The sequence below is a fragment of the Mus caroli genome, unplaced genomic scaffold, assembly GCF_978045245.1.
Source record: "Mus caroli unplaced genomic scaffold, Mus_caroli_1 scaffold_17, whole genome shotgun sequence".
In the NCBI taxonomy this organism is placed as follows: Eukaryota; Metazoa; Chordata; class Mammalia; order Rodentia; family Muridae; genus Mus; species Mus caroli.
This window is the reverse complement of record NW_028227272.1, coordinates 93,200,589-93,214,790: the sequence shown is the minus strand read 5'-3', so window position 1 is coordinate 93,214,790 and position 14,202 is coordinate 93,200,589. Positions and strand designations below refer to the sequence as shown.

Here is a 14,202-nt window from a genome sequence, read left to right as displayed (position 1 = left end):
GCTTGGAAATACTGTACACCAAACATAACTTTTGTGCTCGCATTTAGTTTTAGCAAGAAGCACCACCATGTATAAAACCAAGTTAACAGGGACACTCTGTCCCCAGTCCTCTCCCTTCCTGGCACTGCGGCAAAAAGCAGGGCCAGCTATAAATTCTTTATGCAGCCTGGGTTCCAGCTTCTCTGCGATCTAGACCTCCCAGGCGCCCTTGGCCCAAGTACGCATGCGCGCAACTGGTGCCCCGCCCCCGAACCCGCCAGTCCGCCGGCTTTTCCACAGTGCCAAGTAGTACGCGTGCGCACACCCGAACTAGCCGTCCCAGGAGGCCCCGCGTGGTTTCCACGGCGACGACCGCGCTTCCTTAAGTCCCGGGTGGAGGCAGCTGCCGGAGCAGCGCGGAGCAGGTAACGGCCTTGGCGCCGCCGCCGCCCCCAGCAGTGGTGGTCTCATCAGCCCGCGTCCGCCTCCCCGGAGCCGCCGGACAGGCCCCTTCCGAGGCCCAGCGCCGCGGGTCTCTCCGCCTGCTCTGTCCTCCGACTTGGCCTTGCCTCGGCGGAGCTGGTAACGTAGCCCCCAGGCGCCTCCCTGCGGGGGAGCAGCGCACACCCACCCCGGAGCATGCGCCGCCGGTGGGATCGCTGGTCAGTGTCCCCCTCCACCTCCAAAGTGCAAAGAGCGAGAACCGGTCCCAAGCCTCGGTGCTTCGGAACCCCAATGCATTCGCTACCCGGCTGGTGCTTTTCCTTCCAACCCTGGCACGCCCCGCGGGGCGTCTGCATCCTTCTGAAACGCTTCACTTGTTTTCCACCCACAGCTCAGCCGTGGGGCTCTTTGTCAACCCAGCTCACCATGAGTGCTTTAAGATTTTGTTGTTTTCTTGACAACAGTTAACTCGTTTCGGGCCAGCCTTTTTTGGCGGAGCATGACACCGAACTTGTTTTCTGTCTGCACAAATCACATAGATGGAGTCATCCCGTTCCAAAGGCTCAACGCCCACGTAAATGCCGCTGAGCCCATAATGTGTATATCCAGCCCCTCCGAACACCATACGGTGAACTCAGTAGCCCGCCCCTATCTACCAGGTGTCTAAGGCGTTTCCATGCCAGCTTGTCCAAGGTGTCTGATAACCCCGCAGCCAGGCTCCTCTAAGATGCATACATAACCCATCCCGTTGCTGAAAACTTCATTCTTCTTCCACTCATCCGGACTTTTGTATCTAGTTTGACTTTACCAGCACATCCTTACAAAATACACCCAGAATCGATTCAGTGGTACTATTTCTCCCAAACGGCAGTCACCATGTCAGTGCCCGGATTATTCCAGAAATGCCTTGCGTTTCCCTGATAATATCCTTTCTCTACTTGAGCATGGTCGGTTTTTACTAATAAGATTTTATGGCCGGGCAGTGATGGCGCACGCCTTTAATCCCAGCACTTGGGAGGCAGAGGCAGGTGGATTTCTGAGTTCGAGGCCAGCCTGGACTACAGGGTGAATTCCAGGACAGCCAGGGCTACACTTGGAAATCCGTGTTTTGCACAAGTGAAAACAGTACCTTAGTATATATTTATACGTACAAATTCCAATTTTTAAGGCAAGACCACATACGCATGTAGAGTTGACAAATTAAACCTTGAGTCCCTGGATTCAAACTGTAGAGAGAATGGTGAAACAGGCCGTAGAGAAGAACAAGGCAGAGTTGCCTTCCAACCCTACCCTCTGATTCCATCCTCATCCCTTCTCTCCCAGGATCCTTAGTAGCGGAGGCCCTCAAAGTTCAGCGTGTTTCCCACTGCCTCCCTAGACCCTGACGCCAAGCGCGCATCCGTCCCCACAGCTTTACGCACTGTAAGCACTCAGTGGAGTGACATCACTTTTACTGTTACTGAGATTCGTTCACCCAGTTCACCGAGCGTTCGAGCGTGTGTGTGTGAGCAGGCGCCTCGAAGCGGACTGAACAGGAACCTCTTCCACTGTAAACCAGGGCTCCCCTTGCCGTCCCACAGCACCCAGTAAACCATTCAGCCCCAGTGATGAGTCCTGAGCGAGTTTTTCTTCACCCCCACCCCTGCCACCACCTTGGTTCAGGCTGCCACTTCCTGTCAGTCGGCTTTCAGTAGCAATAACAAATACTAAAGAGAGTCAGCTTGCAAAAATCAAAGGTTTATTTAAAAAGGTCTCAGTTATTGGTCAGTTGACCCTGTTGCTTGAACCGGTGGTAAGCACCACAATCCCTACTAAAGGCAAGTTCCAGGGATCAAAATTCTTCATTGTATAACAATTTGTATCTTGTCCCTTTAAGACAGAACTGTGATTGGTTTCTTGCCAGCATGGGATTTTCCCCCAAAACATGCTAATTTATCTACTTTTGTGTTTTTCCGTCACAGAGTTAGGTCCGATCACATGACAGGTTGGAATCGTGAGTAGGACGACCTTCCAGTGCAGAAAAATCAAGGTGAACTGCCAGGTGGCCTAGGACAACTTCACTGAGGCAGGATGAAAATTTTAGTAAGAAATAAACACTGGGAAAAATAGGGGAGCTAGAGATGATGACCTGTCAACTTCCTCTGAATTACAGTCTAATGCATTTACAGTCACTTAGTAGAGACAGAGAGAAAGCAGACAGGCACAACTTGCCCCCACCCCTAAGGCAAGACTTTGCAATATCCAGGGACTGGAAACTAAGTAATGTATGAAATTGATAAATGATCAAAACCCACAAAAGTAACTAACCATCCAAAGGTTGGGCTTGACTGTTTCATGTTGCAACTCTTAAAGGCGCACTCGCCTGCCTGCATGTGTGTGTGTGTGTGTGTGTGTGTGTGTGTGTGTGTGTGTGTGTGTGTGTGTCTGCCTGTCTGACCAACTGACTCAGAAAAGAAAATGTGTGTTTCACTGATGCTTTTTTTTTTATCATTTTTAAGACAGGATCTCAATATATAATTCTGACTGGCCTGAAATTTTCTGTGTAGACAAGGCTGGCCCCAAACCTGGAGACACCCACACACACACACACATGCACATCCACTTCCAGAGTGCTGGGATTAAAGGTGTTCTTCACTATGCCTAGCTCACTTGTAAATTTTAGAGTTGGGCTTTAGAACTCATTGAGAAATCATCTAATTTCTTGTTTTAGGCAGCTGAGGCCAAATAGCTGTGATTATGTTGACAAAGCTGGAGTATAAATCCAGATATCTTGCCAAAGTCTCACTTTTATTTTTCTTCTGTCTCTCAATCCATGTTAATTCTTTTCCTCTCTAAACAGTGTTTCACTGTGTAGCCCTGGCTGTCCTAGAAATCACTCTGTAGAGCAGACTAGCCTCAAATTCAGAGATCTGCCTGCCTCTGCCTCCAGAGTGCTGAGATTGCAGGCGTGGAATGTCCAGCCATCAGTGTTAATACTTAATTTCCCTTTGTCAGGATTCAGAGGGATCAAACTTCTGAATCAAAACTTTGGTAAGTATTAGACTGCTTTCTTTGAAATCTCGACCCCTCACCTGTACAGTGCAGCGTGCATGAGCCAAGGGAAGAACTTTTCTGGCTGTGTGCTTGTTCCAGCAGATGCTCTGCCCTCTGCCTTACTTACTAAAGGGCTCTAAGAGCTCTTTATAAATCTCCCTGTCTGTAGCATGCCACTTACACTCTTGTTTGTTATACAGAAGTTTTTGTTTAAATACCATCAGTTTTATCCACTGTCTCCTTCACCAGCCTGGGCTCTGTGCCTCTCCAAATCTTGTGTTTTCATCTAAGATACTTTTCTTAACATGTGCATCTCAAAGCCATCTGATAGCATTTTAGAGTAAGGAATGCAGTAAGGATCCGCTTTGGACTTGCAGATGACCACTCTGCTCCATGGGGGTCTTCTTGTCCCTGCATCCACCCTTATTCTGCCCTGGGCTTCTGTGTGGACCTGTGCCTCTATTCCATCGTGCTGCTACCAGGGCAGTGAGCCCCCCACAGCTTTGCCTCAATGTGTCTGGTGGGCGTGGCCCTTGACCTGGTGTTTTTCAGTCTCCATCTTCTTCTATACTTGTTGTCTGTACTTTTGTATCATTTTGTCCAATTCCCAAAAGGTAGCCTTGGTGCTTTGCTTTGATTATGTTAATCGCATTAGGGACCGCTACGTCTTTAGAATCTTTGTCATTATGATTTAAGAACAAAACGTTTATATAAATCTTTTAGTAATTTAAAATTTTCTTCATAGGAAATAGATATCTATTTTCTAGGTCATCTTAGTTTACATGTAGAAAGGATTTTATGTCCATTTCATACCCTATACTTACATGTAATACTCTTTTGGGGGAGTGTGCATGCGTGCATATTTCATACCCTATACTTACATGTAATACTCTTTTGGGGGAGTGTGCATGCGTGCACATTCAGACACATGTGCATGTGCATGTGTGGGGGCCAGATTATTTTTAAGGAATTACTATTTTTGAGTTGTATGTGCATTGGTATTTGCATTTGAATGCAGGTACTCATGGAAACCAAAACAGGATATCAGATCCCTGGAGTACAAGAAGTTATGAGCCTAGACTCCAGTCCTTGGCAAGAATAGCAACTGCTCTTAACCAGTGAACACCTCTCCAGCCCCATCTTCACCTTAATTTTTATGAGAGGATGTTCCACTGAACAGCTAGACTCACCAACTCAGCTAGACTGTCTAGCCACCAAGCCCCACGAATCCCCCTGCCTCTTGTGAGCCATAGGGCCAGCCTTTTACACGAGTATTGGGAATCAGAGCCCGGGTTCTCGTGCTCCTGTGACAGTCATTGTACGACTAAGCCATTGCCACAGTCCCATCTTTCTTAGTGTCTTATGAAGTTTTCTAAGGATACATTTGTATTTTCTGCAGTTAATAAATAAGTTACCTCTCATTTTCCAACATTAGTATCTTTGGTTTTCTTCTTGTGTGCGATGATTTGGTTGTGAGCCTTGCCTTTAATGGCAGAACTTTCTCTCCAGCCTGTTTCTCATGTCTGGTTCCACTGGCTAATGCCTGAAGAACAGTATTAGTTACTGGCAGACGGTATCTTTATCTCTATCCTTGTAGCAGCTTGATACTTCAGCATTACATGATGTTTGTTCATTTTCCATGCTGGGGAAGAGTTCTCTGAGAACATTTTCAGCTGGGTTTAGCAGTAGTAAAAAGTTTTGTCAGAACACGACAGTAATGGACATGCATACAGAAATTAAGGTAGCACAGAAACTTATTTGGATCATATTTAGTGAGCACTCGGTATCCCTAGGAATTTTTCAGGACTCTGAAGGTACAATATTAGACAGAGTCATCATCATGTCAGCCATAGTGAAACATACAGTAACATACAAGCTAAATGAGAAATGTCTGAGCGCTCAACATGGCGGTCAGTGCTCAGGAGGAAAGCAGTAAGAAGGGAATCTCCTCGGGAGTGAAATGCGCTGAGATGGTATTTCCCACCATAGCTGTGGGATCTGAGCACAGCAGGCTGAGCCAGGCATGCTGAGCACTAACCCACTTCCCTGGATAGAATCCAGAACAGAGCTCCCCCTGAGCTCACCTGCTAAGGTGTATGGTACAGGAGTCTGCAGAAAAAGCATTCAAGTCCTGCAGGCAGGACAGGCAATACACTCACCTCACCGTACACAGTCATAACCATTTAAAGTATACATGTGGATTAGTTATAACTTCAGTGTGCAGTACTAGAATATTTCTCACTGGGTCGTGGGTGAATCACAAGCACTGGGGAACAGGGGAGGGGCTGTGATTGTAAAACCAATAATGAGAAATATTTTACATCGTGAGACCAACTGAGAACCATGTGTAAAATAGTCAATACCACTGCTTAGATCTAAGTAAGACCAAGAGTCGACCCGTCATGCCTAGAGACCCTTCCTTTTGACACTCATTTATAGTAACACATAATGCAATGCCACTTTATTTTCGTGGAACACCAGGAAACAAGAACAGGCAACTAAAACACAACTCCTTCGCATCTCACTTCAACACAGCTGTCTTGATGATCATAGCCAAGCTCTTCCCAGGCAATGCCGTGTTCCTAACAAAAGCAGCTTAAGAGAAGAGAGGTTTGTTCTGGCTCCCAGTTTGATGGTCCTTACTGGGGAAGGCGTGGCAGCAGTGAGGGACATGAGGCTTCTGGTCATGTCCCATACAACCAGGCAGCAGAGAGAAATGAGCTGAGGTGCTCTCCTTATCCACCCCAAACTCTAGCCTGTAAGACGGTGCCGCCGCCGACAGCTAGGCTGGCTCTTGCCACCTCAGTGAACCTAACCTAGAAGCTCCTTCCCCAGTCACGCCCCACCCCATACCTGTAATCAACAGCACTCAGGAGGCAAAGGCAGGGCAGATGGATCTCTGAGTCTGAGGCCAGCCTAGTCTACAGAGGCAGTTTTAGAATAGCCAGGGCTACACAGAGAAACCCTGTCTCAAAACAAAACAAACAAACAAAAACAGTCAAGTTGTAAATTAAGAATAATTGCAGTGGGGACTAGAATGGTTAGGCACACTGGCTGCTCTAGAAGAGGCCCCAGGTTCAATTCCCAGCACTTACATGGTAGTTCACAGCCACCTGTAACACCAGTTTCAGAGGCTCTCACACCCTCCGAAGGCATCATGCTCACACGTGATGCATGCAAAACACCCATACACATCATAAATTTTAAAAATATGAATAACTACAACTGCCAGTAGCCAACTACTGTTTGGAAGAAAAAAAAGGACCTCAGTAGTATATGATGTATACAGTAATCTATAATGCACACAAGCACAGTGTTTTAATTATTTTTCTATTGCTATGTAAAGACACCGTGACCTTGGGGGCTTAGAGTTGCAGCGAGTTAGAACCCATGACCACCAGGGTGAGGAGCACTACGGCAGGCAGGCAGGCAGGCAGGCAGGCAGGCACGGCACTGGAGCAGTAGCTGAGAGCTTATATCCGACCCACAAGCATGAGGAAGAGAGAGCTAATGTCAAAGCCCACCCTCAGTGACACCCCCCTCCTGTGAGGCCACACCTCCTAATCCTTCCCAAACAGTTCCACCAACTAAAGGCCAAGCATCTGAGTATATGAACCTGAATATAAGCATTCTCATTCAAACCACAACAGATGGATGATTATACAAGTGTCTCTGAGAGATTAACATTTGTCTTTTAAATATTTTAGGGTTTTATGAAATATAGTCTCTGTTTAAAAAAGAGACTAGAACATGTCAGAAAGTCTTACCTTGGAAACTCCGTGAGTCCCACAGTGACGGGTGCTCTGCATGCAATGTACAGTTCATCTCCAGACACCTTAGGGAATGAATCTGAGAAAGAGCAACAGGTATGCAGTGACTCGTTTTCAAATATGTCAATATATGCTTTTTTTTAAAAAAAAAAATCTGCCTTATTGCAAAATCAGGATTGAAAACTTGATAATTCGAGTGTCCAACTTGATCTAGAAGATTCTTTGTCTTCCTCTGTAACAGATTAAACAACAAAAAGATTTGCTTTTATTATGAGCAGCCCTCCCTTTGGTCTGGTGCGATCCATGAACGACATCAGCCAGATCAGATTCTCCACTCTAACAGCTGGTTCCATTTCAGATTGTGTTCCTGAGTCAGGGCAGCAAAGAAACAGCTGTACACCTGGCACTTCAGAGACAAAACTGTGCTTCAGGGGAATAAAACAGACACTATCGTGCTGTAAATACCAGTGCTTCCAAGTATAAATACTGCCAAAATGACCCTGAACTAGACACCACCTCAGACGTGACAGACCAAAGGCTGGTGCAGGCTGGCACCTACTGACTCTATCTCAACATCGAAGATAATTTGCTTTTATAACCTGGAACCTAACAAGCACTAAAGGAGCATCCTCTGAATGTGCTAAGTATGAAGAACACTTTGAGCTGGGCCATTACGTGCCAAACAATGAGAAATTCACGTGTGGCCGGGCAGTGGTGGCGCACGCCTTTAATCCCAGCACTCGGGAGGCAGAGGCAGGCGGATTTCTGAGTTTGAGGCCAGCCTGGTCTACAGAGTGAGTTCCAGGACAGCCAGGGCTACACAGAGAAATCCTGTCTCAAAAATCCAAAAAGAAAGAAAGAAAGAAAGAAAGAAAGAAAGAAAGAAAGAAAGAAAGAGAGAGAGAGAGAGAGAGAGAGAGAGGGAGGGAGGGAGGGAGGGAGGGAGGGAGGGAGAGAGAGAGAGAGAGAGAGAGAGAGAGAGAAAGAAAGAAAGAAAGAAAGAAAGAAAGAAAGAAAGAAAGAAAGAAAGAAAGAAAGAAAGAAAGAAAGGAAAGAGAAATTCACATGTGAAAACAGCATAAGTATTTTTGGGGAACCATGAAATGCAGCCTACTCATGTTAGCTCACAGATACTCTAGAACAGATTAATCAGAACACACTCCTAATATTAGCCATCAATTAATTCGTAACAGATCAAGGATGAAACTTGAACTGCAAAACTGAAAACTGCAGAGAGCACTTGATTCTGTGCAGCAGGCCTTGGAGACATCATCTCTGCCTACACTTGACATGCCAGCGTCAAAGCCTGCTCTTGCCGAGTTACCCTGCCCATGGAGGGTTTCAGCCCTGTCTTGCAGCACAGGTGAACCCAAACAGCCATATTCAGCAACAAAGGGAGAACTTCAGAATACTAATGTTCCATTGCTTTGATGGGTATAATTTATGCTAAGTACAGGTACTGCTCTTCCAACCAACAACAGGGTTATGGTCACATAAACTTACCATCAAAAATATGTTTAGCAGCCATGTATGGTGGTGCATGCCTTTAATCCCATTACTCGGTAGGCAGAGGCAGGGAGTTCTTGAACTCTGTGTGTTCAAGGTCAGCCTAGTCTATAAACCAAGTCCAGGACAGCCAGGGCAGTGTTACACAGAGAAACCCTGTCTCAATAAATGGAAGAGGAAGAAAATATCTCATGACACTGTTGGCATGTGGGTGGATTAATCTGCAACACTCCTGGTGTTCTGGGCAGACCTTATCATCCTGTCCTACCTCAGGCCCAGCTCAGACTGAGCTCAAAAGACAGAACTAAGTCTGTGGAGAGAGGGAGACGGTGCTGCTCTCCTCTCCTTAGAGTGGGACGCCACTGCCACAGCCTAAGGAAGAAGAGCTTTTTCAGGTGGAATCTCCAGGCCTACAGCATGGCCCACGCATGACCCTCACTCCTGACACCATCCCTGTCTGCTGAGTGGGGACTGAGCCTGAGCCTCATGCCAACCAGGTAAGTTGGTACCACTCCACTGTGCCATCCACGCCTTCGCTCTCCCTGCTCTCCCTGCTCTCCCTCTGCCGAGTTTCCACTTTTCACTAGCAGTCTCCTCAGTTCCACATCCATCCGCAACCTGACAAAGGACATCTGTTGAGAGAGAGAGAGAGAGAGAGAGAGAGAGAGAGAGAGAGAGAGAGCTGATATAAAATGTGAGAGACTGAAGATTTCCTCCTAAAATGCAAAACAAGACAAGGACATCCAGCCTCTCCATCCTCAGAGGTTCTGCCCAGTGCAACCAAGCAAGAAAAAGGCATAACCATCCACACAATGAAATAATTCAACTTTCTTGATGCACCGACTACACAGTCATCCACGGAGATGGTTTAAGAGGCTAGGGTGGCAGAGGACTAAAGAGAGAGCTCAGTGGTTCAGAGCAGGTGCTCTTGCAGAGAACCTGGGTTCAGGTCCCAGCACCCACATGTCAGCTCACAACCGTGTGTAACTCCACTCCTTTGAGATGCGATGCCCTATGCTGACCTGTGTGAGCTCCGTACTCAGGTGGCACTCATACATGCAGGGGAAACCCACACACCAATAAATGCAGTTTTGTTTGTTTGTTTAAGTATGACAAGAACCAGAAGACACTAAAACAGTGAGTGAACTTAGGCTGCGCAAGGCAAGGTCAGTGCATGCTCAGCAGCAGCCTGCTCACTGACAGAGCTGCAGGAACTAAAGCTGAAGGATGGTACTAGCCACGGCAGCCATGCTTGTTCTGTGAAAAAGTGAGAAACTTGGCGTGAACCTGCTAACAGAACTCTAAAGACTCTTTCAGACTGGAAACTGTGGAACGGTGGCAAAAGAAACCCAAGACAACCTAAATAGAGATGCACAGTGCACATGGATTGAGTTCTCAGTGGTGGAAGGCTCGGGGATTTACCCAGAGATTGTGCACAATCTACCAGACATTGACTAATTAGAAACGCATATGGAAACTCAAAGGACAATATAGGCAGGATAGCCTTGAAAATGAAGATGAGAGTTGGAGGGTTAACATGGCTTACTACAAGATAAAGCTTACAGTGTGGATGTGCACTGGTCAGTAGAGCAGTAGTCAGTGTGAAGAGCTGAGTTTTGACACAAGTGAAAATTCTGTGCAAAACGTGCTTTCACAAAACAGTGCCAGGCATGGCAGCACGTGGTTTCAAGTCCAGCTCTCGAGAGACAGAGGCAGGTGGATCATTGTAAATTCCAGGCCAGCCTGGTATACACAGAGAGTTCCAGGACAGCTTTGGCTACATAGAGAAACCCTGTCTCAAAAAAACACAAACAAACAAAAACCAGTGCTGGAACCATGGGCTGAAGAGAGAAAGCTCTCTCTTCAGCCTTGTGGAAGGCTGAAGGGGCAGTGAGTAGTCAAGCAGACGACCCACACGTGCACTTCCATCCCACACATACTACACTCATACACACTACATACACCACACATAAAGGCACCACATACACATATACTACCTCATAAATTTTTGAGATGGAGCCTAGAATTGGCTGTGTGGACCAGGCTGGCCTCAGGTCAGAGATCCGCCTGCCTCTGCCTCCCAAGTGTTAAAGGCCTGCCACCACATTAGCCAACTTTTTAACTGCATTCCAAACAGTTGCCTTTTTTCATAAAAACATGTAGTTTTAGTAGGCCAAAGTTGGCCTATTGAATATATACTTCAAAATTAGGTATGTTTTAGACCAAGCATTGTGTTAGACTGAAAAGAACTCTTGAGCAAACAGACCTGGGTCTAAAACTCAGGTGTCCATTCCGAGCCCTCACTTCCTAAACTATAGAGCAGCGTGGATAATAATCGCCTCACAGAACCACCTCCTGATTAGGTAAGCTAATGTATACAAAGCGAAAGGGGCAGGGACAGTAGCCATGGTTCAAGGCTGTAAAGTGTTGGTTATGACAGCAGCCCGCTAGGCCTGAGATATGCAGGGACAAGACAGAGTTTCTGTCTTCAAGACTTTTTCAGTGCAGAGGGAATTTTCCAGCCACCTCTCCTGGTACCAGCAGTGCCCTTGACAGTCCCTGTTTGTCCTAGAATCCCTCGAATCCCTCTTCCAGGAGAGAAGCTAGTCTCTGTTGATGTTTGGAACACTGTGTTTTTATAGACATCTTCACTCACACACACACATACACAGACACACACACACACAATGGAACTATGGAACTGCTGGTGTTTGTCTCCTTGTACAGACAGCCACATGCAGCTCCAGGTCTGTCTTCTTGAATACAATCTGTTCTACGTTGCTCTAGCACTGCCTGCAGTTACCTGGCTTGCCAGGCCCTCTGTGAGAGAAGCATGAAAAGGACTTTCAACCAAGCATACTGTTGCTCACCAGAATCCCAGCACTAGGAGAGAGACACGAGGCGATCATCACAGTGAAGGGTCATCATCAGCTACATACCTGAAGGCCAGCCTGTGCAACACCGGACTTAGTCTTAAAACTCACTGTTCAAGCCTGAATTTGGTTCCCAGAACCCACTGTGGAAGGACAGAACTGACTCCTAAACATAGTCTTCTGAGCCCCCACCCTAAATACACACAAAAAGATTGTGCACATGAAACTTTCTTTAAAAGTAAAAAATGTTAGAAGATAAACTCTGTTGAATGAGTCCTTTGTGTAACAGTATTAGTTGCAAAGACTTGTTTCCCTTCACAGAACTGCGGGGCTCTCGAATGCTAGCTAAGCATGTGCTCATGGGCTCAAGGCCACTGAGCTGTGTCCCAAGCGCAGAGCCTCTTTAAAGAGGGGTGTAAATTAGGGGAACTTTTTCTTCTCTAAGAAGAAGGAGGGCAGGCAGGCAGACAGACAGACACTCTGTACACCAGGCCAGTCTAGATATCACTATGAAACCCCTATTAGCCTTAAGCTCAGAGCAGTCTTTCTGCCTCGGCTTCCTGCGGGGAGGAGGCAGCTGCAAGCACAGGACACCATGCCCGGTCAGAGAGGAGCTTCATCTGAAGGGACCAGCAGGGACAACTGGCAAAATGCAAGGCCGGGGTGAGCAGCCACCATTGAGGCAAGAAGTTAGGGGCTGGGCTGTGCAGCTATTGGCAACAAGGCCAAGCGGGGACTGGGGTCGGGCTGGGGGTGGGGCCACAGAGTGTTTTTCGCCCTCCAGGGTGTCCTGCACCAATGCCTGAGACTCCCTTTTTTTTTTTTTCATGTGCATGGGTGTCTTGCCCGCATGTTTGCCTATGCACCACATGTATGCCTGGGTGTTCATGGAGGCAAGGGAAGGATGTCAGGTCCCCTGGAACTTGAGTTACAGACCGTTGAGAGTTTCAGCGTGGGTACTGGCCCTCTGGAAGAACAACCAACCCTTGTAACCTCTTAGTCATCTCTTCAGCCCTGATATCTGGGGTTCTTAATCCAGAGGCAACGGTTCTCAAAGCAGGACCTTTGCCTGGAATCCTGTCCACTGCTACCCAGAAGACTGTGCCCGAAGAGAGAGCTCTTTGTGCTGGGACTGTGTTAAGTTCTACTAGCTATCCACATTGTGAAGCCAGAAAAGGACCCAGGCACGAACTGGAAAGCCAGGGTAGTCACCTCGCTTCTGACCTGTCGGAGCCTCCTCTGTGCAGGAGGGATCATTGCTGCAGGCGCGGTTTGTACGTCATAAAGGTAGCAGTTAAGCGAAACGCTAGTCTTGCTAGTCAGGTCATATGGCCAAGATTCTTAGTGGGACGTATGAATTGCACAGTATGTCCCATCAGCCAAGGAGAAGGCTTAGAGCCTTAAGCACACACAGCAAAAGACAGAGAGCAACTCGGGGCACTCAACTTCCCCAGGAGAAAGTGTTGTGTTGCTGCTGCTTCAAAGGACCTTACACCAGCTAATGCCTCTTTTGCTTTCTTGATAAAACAGAACCGAGAGCTGAATGAAAAAGCCATGCTTTCAAAGGCATCTGAGATGGACTGGTTTGTCTCCTTCTACTGATGAGGTAGGCAGGCTACTCTGCAAGAGCTTCCCAGAACATGGTCCTTCCTAATGCAAAAGCCTCATGAGGAAGTGTTGAGCCTCTCCCTCCCAGCTCAGTTGTGCTGAGAATATTCACCAGGGGTTCCTCTTACCTGTCACTTCCTATGCCGTCCTTTTCAGATAGCTCACACACACCAACAGAACCCAAACATTTCTTCCTTGAATGACATCGAGTCCACCTCTGAGGTTACTCAACAGACCCTAATAAACCAAAGACCTACCTGAGCATGGCAGCATGCCTGTGATCCTAGTGCTGGGAAAGCTGAGGCAGGAGAATTAGAGATTGAGGTCAGCCCAGACAGAGATAGCAGCTTTGGTAGATAAAGAAACTTGCAGCCAAACCTGACAACCTGACGATGCCCAGATGAACTCGCTCTGGTGAGTTGACCACTGACCTCTGCATATGTGCACCTCCACCCCATTAATAAATAAATATAAAATAAATTATTTTTTAAAATAAGGCTGGGCTGAGTTCCAGATCCCTTCAGAACAAAGGAATAAATTGTGTTTAAGTTGTGGCCAGCCAGGGCTGTGCCTTTAAAAGGGACAATGGCTCAGCAGGTGAAAGCGCTTGCTGCTCTTGCAGAGGGCCTGGGTTGGGTTCCCAGCATCCACATGGCAGATCATAAGTCTGTAACTCCAGTTTCAGATGATCTGGCGCCCTCTCCTGGCCTCCACAAGCACTGCACACATGTGGTGCACATACAAGGGCAATCACTCATATACATAAAATAAGAATATATCAAAAAAGTTGCCTGTATTTTTATCTGATATACTTTTTATATTTCCTGTAAATATTATCAAAATTTGACCCCAAAGGTCCTATATTTTATGTAGAAATAATATAAAACCAAACTGAGACTGTTCGAGAAAATGCTTTTTAAGAATGTATTGTTTAGAGGTGGGCATGATAGCCCAGCCTTTAATCCCAGCCCTTGGGAGGCAGACGTAGG

At 47.0% G+C, this 14,202-nt stretch overlaps 1 protein-coding gene across 1 annotated transcript in view; it reads left to right on the top strand.

Moving 5' to 3' along the window:
• The first annotated feature begins 304 nt into the window (after nucleotides 1–304).
• Lca5l (lebercilin LCA5 like) overlaps nucleotides 305–14,202 on the top strand; it is a 33,269-nt gene continuing 19,371 nt past the window's right edge. The window contains exons 1-4 of the mRNA XM_021184702.3: nucleotides 305–404; nucleotides 2,385–2,452; nucleotides 7,164–7,322; nucleotides 13,136–13,211. Coding sequence (XP_021040361.1) covers nucleotides 13,207–13,211 — 5 coding nt within the window. The 5' untranslated portion in view covers nucleotides 305–404; nucleotides 2,385–2,452; nucleotides 7,164–7,322; nucleotides 13,136–13,206. The remainder of the gene's footprint in view (nucleotides 405–2,384; nucleotides 2,453–7,163; nucleotides 7,323–13,135; nucleotides 13,212–14,202) is intronic.